The 17,664-nt window shown below is 46.3% G+C and overlaps 1 protein-coding gene across 2 annotated transcripts in view; it reads right to left on the bottom strand.

Annotated features, from left to right (window-relative positions):
* ZDHHC14 (zDHHC palmitoyltransferase 14) overlaps positions 1-9,920 on the bottom strand; it is a gene marked incomplete at both ends in the record, with an annotated part of 280,239 nt that extends 270,319 nt beyond the window's left edge. For both annotated transcript variants that reach the window (XM_080700038.1, XM_080700039.1), the window contains one exon: positions 9,676-9,920. In XM_080700038.1, coding sequence (XP_080556164.1) covers positions 9,676-9,920 — 245 coding nt within the window. The remainder of the gene's footprint in view (positions 1-9,675) is intronic.
* Between the last annotated feature and the right edge of the window lie 7,744 nt (positions 9,921-17,664).

Genomic DNA, 17,664 nt, shown 5'->3' with positions numbered 1-17,664 from the left:
TATATACAATGTCTGACATGCAATAAAAATTATGAGGCATGAAAGGAAAGAAGAAAATATACCCATAGTCAAGAGAAGAAATAGCAGAATAACAGATCTAGAGAGAATACAGATGTTAGAATTACTAGACAAGGACTTTAACTACAAAAAATATGTCAAAGAACCTACTAAAAAATATAGAGATAAACAGATGAAAAATTTCAGAAGACTGGAAACTAAAAAACTACTTCACTTACTTGCAGTGTTGGGGGTTGAACTCAGAGGCCTATTACCACTGAGCTATATACCGCGAGTCCTTGCTGAGTCTGACCTGGAGCCTACAATCCTCCTGCCTTGACCTCCTGAGTCACTGGGATTGCAGATTTGTGCCACTGTGCCGGGCTTAAAACGTTATTTTAAAGAACATTTCTTAAATGTGAAAATGATAAAAATAAAAAATGAGATATCAAAAATGGCTTAACATAAGCTGGGCCTGGTGGCACACACTTGTAATCCCAGCATTTGGGAGGCTGAGACCAGAGGATTGTGGCTCGCGGACAGCCTCAGCTACTTAGTGAGGCCCTCTGCAACTCAGTGAGACCCTGTTGTTTCAAAATAAAAAATAAAAAATTGGACAAGGGTGTAGCTCAGAGGTCAAATGCCTCTGTGTTCTATCCCCAGACTCCCCTCAAAAAATGGCTTAACATAGAGAGGATCAATAAACTTGAAGACAGACCAGTAGGAATTATCTAAGCTGAAATGCAAAGACAAAAAAAAAAGTAGCTAGAACATGGAATAAAGTATCTAAGATATATGGGACTATATAAAATACAATTACATATATGTAATTGGAATCCTATGAAAGGAAAAGGGATAAAAGAGATATTTGAATAAATAATGAATGAAAAATTCTAAAACTGATGAAAGATAGAAACACAAAGATCCAAGAAACTCAACAAACTCCAAGCAGAATAAATATGAGAATGTCACACATAGGCATACCATACTTCAACTTCTAAAAACAAAAAATAAAATCATCTGGAGAAATATCATACATTATTTATGGGAAAGAGATGCTAATAATAGCGGCTAATTTCTCATAAGGAAAAGGAGCCAGAAGACAATTGGCCAATATCATCAGAGTTTTGATTTAAAACTTTAAGCTTAGAGATCTACATCCAGTGAAAATAACCTTTAAAATAAAGGCAAAATAAATATTTTTCAAAAAGAAGCACAAACAAAGATAATTTGTCACCAGCAGACCTGCATACAAGAAATGTGATAAAAAGTATTTTAGGTCAAAGAGAAATGAAACAGATGAAGGATACAAATAATGCCCAAACTTATAAATATATGAAGGTTAATATCAAAATCCATCTTAAATTTTACATGTTTTGTATCTGCACATATATTATATCTGTATGTGTGTCTTGTTTTAAAGTATCATTGTCATTATATGTGTGTGTGTCCCTTTTAAATAGTATTGACTGCTTACAATAACATTACTGGTTTTATAGTATACATGGATATAAAATATAGGACAATAAGAGTATACAGGTGGGAAGAGCAAGGGAATTACAATCATGTTCACAATTCTTCACTATTTTCCAAGTACAAAACTGTTATTTGGACGTAGCATACACTAGGTTAAAGTTGAATGTTGTGATATCTTCATCAACAACTAAAAATAGCCCAAAGAAACACAGCTTGAATTTTTTCAAAGAAGATAAAATGGAATACTAAAAATATGCGGTTCATCTATGCAGAAGTTAGAAAAAACAAAATACATATTAGATGAATAGAAAACAAATGATGAGATATAAAGAAATATCACATTATATGTAGGAGAAGAGATGCTAAACCCAACTACACTGAGACAAATAGCAAATTCTAAATGTGGAATATGATCTCCATTTTGCTTCCTGAGAATGGTGCTGTTACTGTGTTTATTTAAGAGAATAGCCTTTCTGTAAGGATTCCATGCTGGAGTATTTGGACGTGAAGGGGCAGGATGTCAGCAACTTACACCCCAAGGGTTCATAGAAAAGCATAACAGAGAAGACTGAGGGAAAGAGAGTCATAAGTACAGAAATAGGTCAGTGAATGGTAACTCTGTCTAAAGAGCATACAAGAATTCCCTAAATTACTCTTGCAACTCTACTGAAAGTTTGAAACAATTTCAAAGTAAAAATTGGTGCCCTCTGCTGAATTAAATGTATCCAATAAGATGCTATCTTACATTAAATCATACTAAATCAATGTTATCAGTTAAAAATACTATATATGGCATGATACCATATTTATAAAGAAAAACAAACCAAACTAAACCAACCTATTGCTTAGGAAGGCACAATCGCAAAAGCCTCGAAAAGAAAAAGAGACCGGCAAGGTGCAAGTCATGACCAGGCTTGGTTGCCAAGGCCCCAAGGAGGGAAGTTAGGTGGGCCAGGGCGGAAGCAATCTACTCAGGACACGAGTAGATGCAAAAGCTCTGGTACTATTTCAAAACAGTGAGAAAAAGAAGGAATTTTGAATGTTTTCACCACAAAGAAATGATAAATGTGTGGAGAGAGAGAGATGCAGACCCTGATTTGAACATTATACAATATATACATGAATAGATACACCACGTGGTACCCCATAAATCTGTACAATTTTTATGTGGCAATTTTAAAAGCACCGGTATTAATGCGGTTCTTGGGCGAATGGGTGGTAGCTTCATGGGTGCCCTTTATGGTATTTTATTTCAAGGCTTGTACATATGTTATACAGTCATTCGATGTGAATTAATATATTTTCAAAAGGTGAAAATTAAGGAGATAGAAAACCATACAGTTTGTAAAAATAAGTTTGAACTGGGACCAACTTTTATATTTAGAGAAGAGTTAAAAGCCTTAGGATGGTCCCCAACTCTTACCTGAAACAACATTTTATTAGCTCCCAACTGTTGAATGCAATTTATTGTATTTTTTGACCACCACTGTTTTTTTCTTTCCTAACAACCTTAGCTGCAAAAGAATGAAGCACTTCCTTGAAATCTTTCTAAGACATACTGTTATGAATAAATTATGTGCAACATTGTACTGCAAAAGAAAAAAATCTCAGCCAGGCATAGTGGTGCACACTTGTAATCCCAGTACTTAGCAGGCTGTAACAGGAGGCTCGTGGGTTCACAGCCAATCTCAGCTACTTAGTGAGGCCCTCCAAAACTTAGTGAGACCCTGTTTTAAAAAAAAAAAGTTAAAAGTAGGGCTGTAGGTGTAGCTCAAAGGTAGAATGCCCTGGGTTCCATCCCCAGTACTGAAAAAAAAATCTCCAGGAGATGCAGATATGGCCCATTAAATAATTCACCATCACTACCCTATTTTAGGAATCTACAGGAGTCCTTTCTGTGTAACACGAAATCACTTCCCACTGGCTGAGAGGTGACGTAACAGCACAGGAGCAGCCAGCAGTATCCTCAAGAGCTTTATTTGATGAATTCTTAAATAAGGAATCTATAAAATGAGAAATTATCCTAAATCCTAGTGATTGCCCAATACCATTCACATGTCACAGAGTGCTTTCTTTATTTGCCTAAAACATTTAGGTCAAAATAAAGAAATATTGGAAAGAAGTTTTAGCCAAGCAAACAACCCAATCCTATTGTTAGCTTTCTAAGTAACTAAGAAAAATCTCTCTCCTCTACTTGAGTCAGCGCATGTGAAAAAGGATGACACTTGCTTCTGAATTGAGAAGAATTATATCACAGAATCAAAGTTCCTAGGGCAAATGTGTCCTACCAGATATGGTTAATTACACATCTTATCAGTGTACACAACTTTGAAAAGTGCAAAATATGGAAGCACATGGAGGTTGTTTTCCACAGCCTTTAATATCACAATTACTTCATGAATCGACCAATATTTGTGAGAGTCAGCCGCATGCCAGTGTGACTGCAGACTGAAGGCATGGAAGAGAACAATCAGGGTCGCTCCCTCCCTCAAGGACTCCCACATGCTCATCACGTACACAGATGAGCTGGCTGGAGCACTCATGTCCAGAGCCCAGTAACCAGGTTTTGCTCGTCAGTTTGCATCACAGTGTTGGGGGTTGAACCCATGCTAGACAAGTGCCCTACTGCTGAGCTATAGCTACAGCACTCCCCCACCCTTTTTAATTTAATTTAATTTTATTGTATTGAAACACAGTCATACTAAATTGCCAACACAGGCCTTGAACTTGCGATTCCCTTGTGTCAGCTTCTCAAGTATCTGGGATTATTGGCATGGGCAACCACACGCACCAAAGAGTTGTGAAGTCACCTAAGATTCTCGGGAAGCACAGTGTGTTATAAATGACCTTGACTCCACGGACTGTGTTAACTGGGAACGTCTGTGGTAAGGTCCTGAGAGTCATCTACCAGCATCTGTGTAGGCTCCTTGGCGTTCTATGGTGCACGGCGGGGCCAGCTTGGCCAATAGAACATGGGACACTTGATGCGTGTGTTCTGAGATGGTGGAAAACTGGATACAGTTCTGCATAGTAGGATGGAAAAGAGACAGGGTTCTTAATGGTTATAAGGGCAGATTATCCACTAGATAACAAGAAGTATCCCATCTATGACAGGCATTATTATTGGCAATGGCTCTTATTTATAGGAGACAGCTAGAGTGTGAATGTCAAGTGTCCCCAAAGGCCTATGCGTTGGGGTATGGTCCCCAGGGTGGCACTGCTGGGAGGCGTTGGAACCTTTAAGCAGTTAAGACCTAGTGGGAGGCTCTGAGGTCTTTGGGGCGGGCTGGGTCTCTTAAAGGGAATTGACCCTGACTCCTTCTCCTTCCTTTGCTCTCTGGCCACAGTTGCGGAGATTTTCTCTGCCCCCTGCCCTAGGTATGGCCACTCTCCACCCCCACAAGAGGCCTCACAGCAGTGGGGCTACCAGGTCATAGGCTGGAACATCTATGATCATGAGCCAAAATACACCTTTGTTCTTTATAAGTTAATTATCCCAGGTATTTTATTATAGTGGCTTATAGGGTCCTTCTATGCTATAGGGCAGCACCTTCTACTAGATGATAAAGCTTATCCCTTTTATGACACAAATGATCTTACAAAAAAAGACTTTTTTATCCCTTTGGTACTAGAGATTGAGCCCAGGGGCATTCTACCTCCAAGCCACACCCCCAGCCCTATTTTACTTTTATCTGGGAACAGGGTCTCCTAATTTGCTGGAGGTCACACTAAATAACTGAGATCGGCTTTCATCCTGCAATCCTTTAGTGAGGCCTTTTGCAACTTAGTGAGACCCTGTTTCAAAATAAAGAATAAGAAACAGGTCAGTGGGGTGTAGTGGAGGTAAAATGCTCCTGGGTTCAATTCCTAGTTAAAAAAAAACAATAGAGCTGGAGGTATAGCTTAGAGGTAGAAAGTCTCTGGGTGCCAGTACCAAATATAAATAAATCATCAAGCTAGGCAGGATGGCACATGCCTGTAATCCCAATACTTGCCTGGCTGAGACAGAAAGGTCACAGGTTTGAGGACAGTCTCAGCAATGTGATAAGACTCTCCCACAACCTAGTGAGGCCCTGTTTCAAAACAAAAGAAATAAAAAGGGCATGAGGTAGAGGAGTTCAGAGGTAGAATGCCCCTGGTTCAATCTCTAGCACCACCAAAAATAAATAAATAAATAAATGTACTTTAGTGACAAGAAACTTGAGAATGTTCCTGAATTCTCACATGTCTTAGTCCAGTTATGCACTTTGAACCACTGGGAGTGATAGCACAGGATAGGGGATACAGTCATGCTCTAGACCTAAGCAAAACCCCTCACCTCATAGGGTTGGGGCCCTTCTTTCTGCCTCTGTGGTCAAGAAACTGAAATTTCAGTAGTTCAGAATCAAAGACTTTTTATTTTCAAAATTGCAACTATAAACAAAGTGTGTGTGTGTGTGTGTGTGTGTGTGTGTGTGTGTGTGTGTGTGATCTTTGCAAATTGCGGGGATGAGAGAGCGACAACCCAGCAGGTGCTGACGAGACCCTTGATAACCTGGAGGAGCAGGAGAGGCCTCCACGCCTGCAGCCAGCCTTCTCCCTGCGCGCTCGCACAGGCAGCTACGAAACGAGTCACTTCTCATCTGTGCTCCAGATGCTGAATTGGAGCAGCCAAAAGATAAGCAGTCCCGACCTGCTTGGGAAAGAGCCTGGTGTTATATCTGGCTGCTTCTGGTAGCTTTCTTGACCCTTTCACAGTTCTGAGATAGTGGCTCCAAGAAAAAAAGAGATGAAACCCAGAGTCTGGAGCAGGGCTGACCTGGCCATCCCTGCAGGACTCCACTGCGTAGAACAAGATGGAGGACCTAGCTTGACAGCCTCCCGGGATTCAAACAAAGGTCATCACTGTCATGAGTGACTGAACAGTTGCACAGATGTTGCTTTTTTGGTCCTAATATGCCCTTAATCACGGTCACACTTGCGGATTTACATGCTCCCTTCCTTGAAAGGCTCCCAGAAACAGGTGACCAGAGCCCTTGGGTGGCTCCTTCTAGGTGGACTCTAAGTCTATGTACTGTTTATTGAGCATTTGCTATGTATCAGAAACTGTCCTGCTTATATTTTTATTTAATCTTCACAACATTTAAAGGTAGATATTATAGGGAGGGGGAGCAAGGCTTTCAAAAGACAGGTCTTTGCCAGGTCATATTGATGGTAAGGTCTTGGGATCTGCACATACAAGAGCCCCACACTCTACCCTGCAGGAGAGGCAGGACAGACGGCACTGGCTTCCTGCTTGGAGCCTTCCTATGAAGAGTGGTGTGGGCTTGGAGGATGGTGGGATCCTTCCAAGCCGCTCACCTCATTTCCCAGGTAGGAATGATTATTCCTATGGTGCCTTTCTGCCAGGGTTGAAGACAGCACAACACCTGTTGCCGAATTCCAGTAAGTTCATATCTCCTGGACAACACTCATCATCCATCTGCTTAAGGTTGGGAACGAGAGGAGAGGTGCAGATAGAGGAGGTATAAAACTAAAGTTAGAAGTTCGTGTGTTTTTCTTTTCACATTTTTTATCTGTCTTCACATGATTATGAAGGGAAACATGGATTCTAATATCTGACAATGAATTCCGCTAACATGAACAGCCATCGAGACACAAAATTAAACACCTAAATAGGGGGGCACATAGTATGTGCTCAATAAATAACTAAAGGCAGGGGGAAAGAAAGACAGGCAGGGAGGAGGTAATGCTGGCATTTGCTCTCGATCTCAGTGATTAGCTGGTTGGTATTTCATTTCCTATGCATGTGACTAATTGGTTGTTTGAGTCTCTAGCAAACTGATTTGGCCAAAGTTACTTAATTTCATTCTGTCATTAGCAATGAGCCTAAGACTTAAAAGTAATGGCACTGCCTGTGACTGAGCAATAAAGTGTAGTGACCAATTATCTCAGCAGACCATAATATTGGGTAGTTTAAGCCTGAGGTTTTTCTCAACTGAAGCATGATGCTAAGATAGGCCTCCTATCTTCCTGAAACCTCAAGTTGCCTAGCTGAAGAAGCACCCGTGGCGACCAGGCGCACGCACATACCACACACCGCCTCCCACAGAGCCATATAAAAACGATGCTGCAAACAGTAGCTAATAAAATCCCCTGCACACATGTGTGCCTGCAGTCATCAGCACACTGACGCAGAAAAAGATCCGTAACAACCTCCGAGGGAGGACTGTGGGGAGCTCGCAGGAAAGGCATGGAGAGATCAGAAAACAAAAGTGCATTCCTGATGGTTTGGTTAGAAGGTATGTTAAGCAAAAAGAAAAAAAAAGTACTAAATGGGGGTGGGGAAGATGCCAACCATAGAACGAGGATGCGGGTGTTTATAAAAATGAAATATTCGTCATCCTTCATGAAACCCACTTGTGGCTGAAGCTCGGCAATATCATCACAACACTAACCAGTTGTCTCCACTCTTAGAATGACTGAAAGGAGCAAAGGGATACTGTGAATCCATTCAAAACTTTCTTAGTGTGAGGGAGACAGAGCGCGCTCCAACTCCAGGCCCACCTGTAACCCGGCCACCAGGGGAGAGATGGCATTTGTTAGGCTTCATCGCTCCGTGCGGTGTTGATTCTGTAACAGAATGCAATGTATCAGGAACCTCTGAGCCTGCTCCTTTGGTCTCCGCGGCTCTACGGGGACAGGGGCAGCTGTGGATGGAGACCCACATGGAGACCCACAGAAGCAACAGTGGTTTGTGCAAAGAATGCTTCCTCGCCGCGCCGCACACCAGCTCACACTCCGCCCTCTCCCTGGTCCCCCAGCAGACTCCAACCAATCTCAAACGTGCACAAATGTTCATCTTCCAGGAGACACCTGGAAGTCACAGGCAGTCAAAACGCAGGGAGAGATTCTGTGCCAAGAAAGCAGAGGGAGGAGGGAGGAGCTTCCAGCTGAGGTCTCCCTCCTCCCCTTTCTAACTCAATCCTGGTAACAATTTTTCATCATAGCACAGTGTTCAGATACAAAATGTCTGAGGGCTTTAAAAAGTCAAGAGATCATTCATTTCCAACAGAGACAGCATTTCCTACAGCAAAAGCCAGGCACGAGATCAGAGCATACTAATGCTGATCAGAGACAAGTGTAAATATCAAAGATTGCAATTAACTCCATCAGCTAGTCAGGTGGAGACTGAAGGCATATTGTGGCCCTTAATAACTGGGAAATGGGAAGCCCGAAGAACTCCCTATAAATATACTGCTTTTATTAAGTCTGCAGGAGAAAAGTGACTATAAGTTTCATTGTGCATAGGACATGGGGATTACATAAGAAGCTGATTCCAAATGTTGGGCTCAATCAGAGAAATTGAAATTGATTTGGAATATAGTTAAAGTACTTTACCTAATGCCTAGCAATAAATAAGGCCTTTCACTAGTTGGCAAGAGGACAGCTGCTACTGGCCAATTTGATTTCTTGAAAATGGTAGAGATTCACGTGTACTTTTTTTTTTTTTCCAGATAAAATCACCAAACTTCCAAAGTATTGTGTCTGGACCAAGTTGTAGTGTCTTGTCACACTTTCCAGGCCTTACCACTTCTTTTCACCTGGTCCCAAATGGTTTACTTTGGACTTTCTTTGAAAGCGATGAGTTTAGAAAACCTCACAGGTAAATCAGAAGTCATTACTCAAGAGTAAGTAGGCACAGAGTATGATCAATGCAATGACCTATCGAGGGGGGCCTACACGGCGACACCTATAATAACCCAGATTTCTTCTTATTCTGCAAAGTTATAGCGACGATTTAGCCAGGTGAGCTTAACAAGCCACCCTACACCTTCTTAGCAAGAAAAAAGTCGTCTGTTTACCCCTGACTTATTAATCTAGCGCAGCCCGGGTTCCCACGAGGGCTACCTCTGAGCCGGTGCGCGGTTCTCAGCTCCGTGGAGAGGGAGCCTGGGGTCAGCCACCGGCGCCCACCTGCCAGGTGCCACCCACGGTCGCGACCTGCGAGGCCGGCCGGGCGCACCTGACCGGTGCCCCTCTCCCCTCTGCTCCAGCACGGGGTTATACGGACACCAAAGAGACCCTTCAAAGAAAAAGGGAGAGCGGGCTGACATTATATAATAAACACGGCAGATAAGGCTTGTAGAAAACGAAAGTAGCCAGAGGAGGGCAGCGGGGGGCACGGGGAGCCGGGCATCGCCAAGCGTCGCCGCCACTTACTCGAAGGCGAAGAAGAGTCCGCTGGTGACCAGGATGAGGACCAGCGTCAGGTAGAAGACGCCCGTCTGCCGGGCCATCATGATCCTCCCGTTGCAAAAGAACTTGTTTCTTCCCGGGAACACCTCCCATTTCCTCCGGGCCGCGATCTTCTTCTTCTTGTGGGGCGACTCCATGGGGGAGGAGCTGTGGGTGCCGATCTGACTGTACTCGCAGTCTTTCATGGGCCCGCCGCCGCCGGGAGGCATCCACGAGGGCAGCCGGCTGGGGGCGCGCACCCCCAGAAGCCCCCCGGCCGCGCGGGCGCCGCCGAGCCAGGACCGCCGCGCCGCCGCCCCTACGCGGGCCCCGGGCTCGGCGGCAACTTTGCCGAGGACGCCCAGGTTAGCCCCGGGGGCGCCCGGCCGGCATAGCACGGCGGGCTCTCGGGGCGTGCGGCGCGCCGGGGCTCCGCGGGTCCGCCTGCCGGCCCCGGGGGCCGCGCCCAGCCCGCAGCCCCGCGCGCTCGCCCCGAGGGGACCGCAGGCGGCGGCCCCGCGCCGGCTCCGCGGGCAGCCACTTCTGCGCCGCGGCCAGGTTTGGTCCACGCCGTCCTCCCGCGGTCGGATCCTCCCAGGAGAGCGCGCGGCGAACTGGGCGGCAGCTCGCGGCCCGGCAACCCCTCCCAGGGGTGGGGACAGCCACGCACGCTCCTGTCAGAGCAGCCGGCGCCTGGCACCGCGCGGAGCGGCGGCCCCCGCGCAGGGCCGGCGGAGGGCGGCGGCTGCGGGCTCCGGGATGCGGGGCGCCGGATGCGGGGTGCGGGCTCCGGGATGCGGGGCGCCGGATGCGGGGTGCGGGCTCCGGGATGCGGGGCGCCGGATGCGGGGTGCGGGCTCCGGGATGCGGGGTGACGGATGCGGGGTGCGGGGTGCGGGCTCCGGGATGCGGGGTGCGGGCTCCGGGATGCGGGGTGCGGGCTCCGGGATGCGGGCTCGGCGCGGCGCGCGCTCGGGCCCAGGACCCTGCCGGGGCCGGGGGACCGCGCCACGGACACTTGTTTGCCAGGCTCGGAGGGCGCGCGGCGCTCCGAGCGGGTCCGCCTCCTCGCGGCGGGCTGGGCGGCGGCGCCCGGCCGGCCGGCTCCTCCTCCCGCTCCTCCTCCCGGCCAGTCCCCTCCGGGGCTCGCGGCGACCCCGCGGAGGAGCCTCGGTCGCGCCCGCGGACTTGGCCGGCCTGCGCCCCGCCGCCGCCTCTGGACGCGCACGGCCACCCGCACCTGCGGCCGCCGGGACCCGAGGAGCCGCGGCGCGCAGAGGTGACCCTCCCCGCCTCCCCGGCTCTGCCTGCTCCCCGGCCGGCGCGCCGCCGCGGGCTCTGCTGGCGACCCGGGGAAGGGGCGGGTGCCCGGCTGGGCCCCGGCAGGCCGGACTCCGGGGCCGGCCGCGGGCGGGGGTCCCGGGCCCGGCCTCGAGCAGGGAAGGCGACGGCGGGCGTCCGGGTCCCTCGGCGAGCTCGGGCCTCCTCCCCAGGGCCCGGGGCTCCTCCTGCCTGGCCTTTGGTGCCCACTTCTGTTCGCTATCTGCTGGTTTTATTTCTCCCTCCCCTGCCGGGGGGACCCTCCCGCTCTCAGTAGAGGGTCAGCGTGCGGGGCCCCTCCGCGGGGCCAGATCCCGGGGCAGCACCCTGGCCGCCCCCGGCCCGCCGCACAGAAGCCCCAGCCGGGTGGGGGCGGCCCCCGGGTGGGCGCAGGCAGCCCGCGCGGGGCTGGATGTTTCCGAACCCCGCTTTCCCTTCGCCGCCCACTGGGATGTGTAGTTCCTCCTTTCGCGATCAGGCTCGAGGGAGAAGGACGTGTGGACCTAAAAACTACAAGTCCCTGCATCCCCCGCGAAGAGGGCGGGGGGGGGCGGCGGGCGCGGGGCGCCGGGTGGAAGGTGGGACCGCGGGGCTGGGTGGGACGCGGCACCTCGGCGCGGCGCCGCACTCTGCGCCCGGCACGCGCTCTTTGTCTCCTGCTCGCCGCCGCCCCCTCCCCAGCAAAGCCCGGGTGCGAGGATGCCACTGACCCGGAGCTCCGCTCCCGAGCAGAGCCAGCCTCCGCGAACAGGTTCAAAGGGAGGGAGAGGAGACTGGCCGTCCAAAAGAGAAAAGGAATCGGACCAGATGGGGAAAGCTTCCCGTAGTAAGGCAAAGGTGGCGGGAACGGCAAGGAGAACGGCGTGAGATTGCAAGTTGGCCAAGAATTACAACGGAACGTACAGGGCTCCATTCCGAAGCGGATCAATCAGCAGATCTCAAACACACCGTCGGAATTCATTGTGGAGCTATTGTAGATAGTGTCTGACAGACACGCATATCACAAGGACAGCTGTCCTTAAGTCAACGGGCAGGCCTCTGACATTTCATGTGACAGCTCTCATGGGCCTTCTGGTCATTTAGCTGATAGGATCAACGACATGTCATTCTGTTTCCCAAGCGCCTCTTCTCTGGGTGTCCAATTCAAAGCCTGTATCTGTGGCTTAAAAAACAAAAACAAAAACAAAAAAACTCCCACCCCTGCAGCTTGAATGTAGTTCAGTGGAAGAGGGCTAGTCTAGCATCCCCAGGCCCTGAGTTTGATCCCCTGATTAAAAAAAGAAAAAACTCCCCTATTTTTCTCAATTAAACTGAACTTTCCTGGCATCTTGGTTGTGCTCTTTAAAAGCCTTTCTGTTAGAGATGCATATTAAAATATTTGCAAGTGAAATGAAGCTTGACATGCTCTGTCAAATACTCCAGCCCAACCACCTCTCAAAGCTATAGATAAAACAGTATTGGAAACGGCTGGAGATGGTGGGTTTTAAGTGAAGCATCTGTTTTTAATTATCCACTGCATCTGTATGCAGTTCTGCATTGCTGCCAATGACCAAAATCTTAGTGGCTTTAAAGCAGCCACTAAGTTTTAAAACAGCATGGCGTTATCTCAGTTTCTGGGGTGAGGTCCCCAGGCATAGAGTCCTCTGCTTGGGATCTCAACACCTGCCACAAGAAGTTAGCTAGGCCGCCTCCCACCACCTGGAGAATTGGCTTCCGTGCTCACTCAGGCCATTGGTTTCCTTGCAGCTGTAGGACAGAGTGCCCGGCTTCTTCCTGGCAATTGACTAGAGACTGTCCACACCTGCGGTTCCTGGGAGCCCCCTATAGTTCATTGTCACCTGTGGCCACTGACTTATTATGCCAGCAAGAAAGTCAGCCGGCAAGACAGACTCTGACATAACGTAATCGCACAGAACCACATAGCAAATGAGCACGTTCTTTTTTTTTTCTCGAAGCTTAAATGAGTTTATTATCACAAAGACAGAAAGATAAGACATTTAATAAAGCCCTATACCAGAGGGAGTATAGGGGGTGACTTGAAAAGAAGTCACCAACAAGTGTGCACATTCTATTGGCCAGAAAGCAAGCACCGTTTTCACACACACACACAAGGGGGTGTGATGACAGGCCCATTATGCCATTCTTGTTCATTATATCTACTTATGCCTATATTTGGCATTTCCCATAATAAAAAGAAGAAAGTGAAAGATGATATGTTTTCTCTAATATGTGCAAGCTAGGGAGTAATTGGGATACCAGAGGGACTCCAGATAATGGAGGGGAAACCTCAGTGGAGCCAGGAAGGAGATCTGAGGGTAGGGGAGGAAGAAGACTGAGGTTCGTTAATGGAAATACTACCATAGACCATGTGGATACAGGTGAGTATACCACTGCCAATCTGGGTATCTGTTTTGGGAGGGAGGAAAACGGAGGTGGGCACCAAAGCTGTGCATGTACGTCCTCGTCAACATGCTTTACAGTATGATGTGAGACTATAATGCATGAATAAAAGCAAAGAAATATCGAAAAGCTTTTTATTGAAGCATATTAAACACGAGAGCTTACAAAAATGATAGAAAAGTAGATTGGTTATTCTTTTTTTTAATTATTTTTTTTTATTGGTGCACTGTATTCATACATCATAGTAGGATACATACTTTTGTAGATATACATGCTCACTTTTCCCAGTCAGCCCCCACCCAATTCCCACCCCATTCTCTCCCTATCCCTCCCTCCCATGCTTGGCTTAGTAGTTGACATCTAGTATTATGGCAATTTATCTAAAATTAAAAATGATAATCTCACATAACAGTTTCATTTGTCTGATACCAAGCTTTTGATGACTTAAAGATAACATTTCAATATTTCTTTTTGCTTTCTTTCTTACCAGAGAATATTTTTTTCTATTTTTTAGGTGAAACTATCATATATTTATTTATTTTTCAGAAAAAAATGTATCCTAATATGGAATATGGAGTCTAGGTACCCAAAACGATCTTGAAAAAGAACAAAGCTAGAAGATATATATTTTCTGATTTCAAACCATATAAAGCTACAATAATTGAAACAGTGTAGTACTATTCTAAAGGCAGATATATAAACCATTGGAGTTAAATAAAAGCCTAGACCTAAATTCTTCCCTATATTGTCAAGTTATTTTTGACAAGGTTTCCACGAACATTTGGTGGTGGAAATGATAATCTTTTAACTAAATATTGTTAAAAAATAATAATTACATGGAAAAGAATAAAATTGGACCCTTATCTAATCCCATATACAAATATTAACTCAAAATAGATAATAGACCTAAATACAAATCTTAAGGCTATAAACTTTTAGGAGAAAATCTGGGTCATAAAACCTCACAACATTGAAATTGGCAGTGATTTCTTGGTTATGATTTCAATGACACAGGCAACAGAGGAGTATACAGACTCCCTAAAAAATAAAAAAATTGTATATCCAAAGACAATGTAAACAGAGTTAACAGTTACTAATAGATTGGAATAAAATATTTCCAATCGCTATATCTGAAGGTATATTAATATTCCAACTAGAAATCCTAAAAATTAACAACAATAAAGGCAAACAATACCATTTAGAGATAGGTAAAAGACTAACATAAATAATGAATCTCCAAAGATAACCAATCTTAGTTGTCTGTTGGATGGAAACTCTTGTTTCTCTGGTTCTGGTGAGTGTTACCTATTTCTTCTTTGTAGTTAATCTCTTTGAGTATTTTCTCTAGCGCTGGTTTTGAAGACATAAATTCCTTCAGTTTCTGTCTGTCATGGAAGCTTCTTATTTCTCCATCTAATTTGATAGAAAGTTTTGCTGGGTAGGAAATTTTTGGCTGGAAGTTGTTTTCTTTCAGAGTTTGGAATATGTTACTCCAAGCCCTTCTGGCTCTCATAACTTGGTTTGGGAAGTCTGGAGTGATTCTAATTGGTTTGCCTCTGTATGTCACTTGGCCCTTTGTTTTTGTTGCCTTTAAGATTCTCTGCTTGGCTTCCACATTGGTCATTTTGACAATTATGTGGCGTGGGGATCCTCTTCTCCGATCCTGTCTAAAGGGAGTTCTATAAGTTTCCTGGACCTTTGTATCAACCTCTTGCTCTATGTTTGGAAAATTTTCTGCTATTACTTCTTTGAAGAGATTGTTGATCCCTTTGGTTTCACTTTCTTTTCCCTCCTCTATTCCAATAATTCTTAGGTTAGCTCTCTTAAAATGGGCCCATATTTCTTCAATATCAGATTCCTGCTGTCGGATATTTTTTCCTAGATTAGAAACTATGAGTTCATTTTTGGATTGCTCATCTTCTAAGAGCGAGATTCTGTTCTCCATGTGTTCTAATCGGCTGTTTGTGCTTTGAATTGAGGCCTTTACTTCATTAATTGCATCCTTTATCTCTTTTTGGCTCTCTCTGAGTTCTTTTCAAAGCACCTCTATTATTTCTACAGTTATTTTCCTGATTTGATCTTCTAGAAATCTCTGATTTTCTGTTTTATCGGGTTCTGATGTTGTGGGGTTGTGGGCATTAATTGCTCCAGTATTATTCCTCTTTCCCATGATTTCCGATGTTTGTGCCTTTTCTGGGTTCTTCCCTTGGGTCACTATGACTTCCCTTAAGGTGCTCTGGATCTCGAGTCAGTAGTTTCTCAGACCCCACTACTCCTTTACTGGGTTTTATCACAGAGTCTCCGACCCAGAGAGTCGATAGAGGCTGCTTTAGACTGTGGGGGGTGCCAGGTTGCGCGTTCTCCTATGGTGTGATATCTCTGCCACCGCCCCTCTCCCACTGGGTCAAGTCCCAGGGAGTACAGTACTGGGATTTCTCCTCTGTGGCCCGCAATTTGACTCACTGTTCTTGAGTACGCAGATGTGGCTGTACTGGCCTCGCTGAATTCGCTGCTGCCGCTGGTGGCAATATGGCGCCGCTGCTACGCCCTCGGCTATGGGGCTGGCGTTTTTCTTCTTGATTTTGATTTCTACTCTGAATCCCTGCAGCGTGTGCTGAGCTCGGCCACTGGGAGCTTTAGATGCTCTCTGTGTGGAGAAATCCCGCCTGGCTGTTCCGCAGTGGCTCACCTCGGCTTGCTGTAGCTGTCCCGTAAATTCGCCGGTGCCTCCAGCAGTATGGCGCTGCTGCCGCGTCTGCCGCATCCTCGGGCGCGAGGCCGGTGTATCTCCTCTGTGGCTCTGTTCTCAGTCCGCTTTCTCTCTGGAGCCTGGTGATTTTTTGTTTCACTGGTGATGGTGTTTTCTGGCTATGAAAGGCGCTGATTTTGTGGTAATGGAGATTTGTTGTTAGCGGGGCTCTTAAGCCCTGCTTTTCTCGGTCGCCATCTTCCCGGAAGTCCTCATATCGGTTATTCTTAAATCTACATTTTCCACAGTAAACAAGATACACCAACATGATTTCTAGATATGCTATGCTATTATTGTTTATAGATGTCTTTCTAGGGATTGTGTTTTTTTCCTGGACCATCATTAACTAAAACCATACATAATTGCTAATTAATGACTAATTAATAACTGGCATTCTAAGACCTATGGCAATTATTGTGCTTGTGCAGGTGACTGAGATCCTGAGACGTTCGCTGGAACCTGAGGCGCTGGCCCTGGATTTTAGCTCTCTACCAACTGACACCTTCTGTTACGGGAAGGGGAAGCTCACCCACTCACTAATGCTCTGGTTTTACCGTTACTTATTTCGGGATCTGGTTTGTTCCAAGGACAGTTTTAGCAGCAGAGATGTAAAAGGACCCAAGATGGAAAGTTAGTATTTGGAGGCTAGGGGAAAAGTGGAAGGAGCAAACAACAGGTACACAAATAAATGATGATGATTTCAGAGAGTGATTGCAAGAAGGAAAGCCCACAGCAGGGGCCTGGGATAAACCTGGGCTGCTGAGGACCGCTGTGGAGCTGAGACCCGAATAATGAGAAACAGCAGGAGCAGAGGCCTGGAACACGCCTGCAAAGTTCTGGTTGTGCAAAGAACAGAGTCTGCTGGAGTAGAGCCCGTCACTGGGAGAGGGGCAGGAGGTAGGGCTGGGGGGAGACTGTGAGGCAGCTGGGATGGATTCTTTCTGTATCCACCATTGGCTCAAGTGTGGAGCGGCTGGAAATCTATATATTCCTTGCCCTCCAGGAATATATAGATGACAAACTTCAGTGCTTAGAGGAACCTCAGGGCATCCAGAATTATAGACCAAGACATTTATTTTGCATAAGAGGAAAATGAGGCCCAGAGAATTCTTTAAGGATGCCTCGCAAGTAATCAAAAAGTGAGCATTGACTTGAAAGAGCGCATGCTCTGTCTTACAGCTTCAGAAAACTGTTAAATAATTACTCCATGCCTGTCATGCATGAGGCAGCGTGATAAAGTTCAATATGGTTAGAGAGACTACAGTCTAGTTTGGGAGACACATGAGGAATTAAATAATTAAAGAAGCTTATAAAAATGTCTCAAGTATCTTCCTGTATTAGGCAGTGCCCTGTTTATATAGTCGGCTTATTAAATTCAGAGGGCAACCTGGTGAGGCAGGGATTATCTTTACTTCACAGAAGAAGAAACTAAAGATCAGAAAGGTTAGGTGATTGCCCGAGGCCTTACAGCAAGTAATGGAGTCAAGATTAGATGCGGTCCCTGT

The sequence above is a fragment of the Muscardinus avellanarius genome (genome assembly GCF_963383645.1).
Source record: "Muscardinus avellanarius genome assembly, chromosome: 8".
NCBI classification, from domain to species: Eukaryota; Metazoa; Chordata; class Mammalia; order Rodentia; family Gliridae; genus Muscardinus; species Muscardinus avellanarius.
The sequence above is the reverse complement of the archived record's forward strand: the minus strand, read 5'-3'. Positions and strand labels throughout refer to the sequence as shown.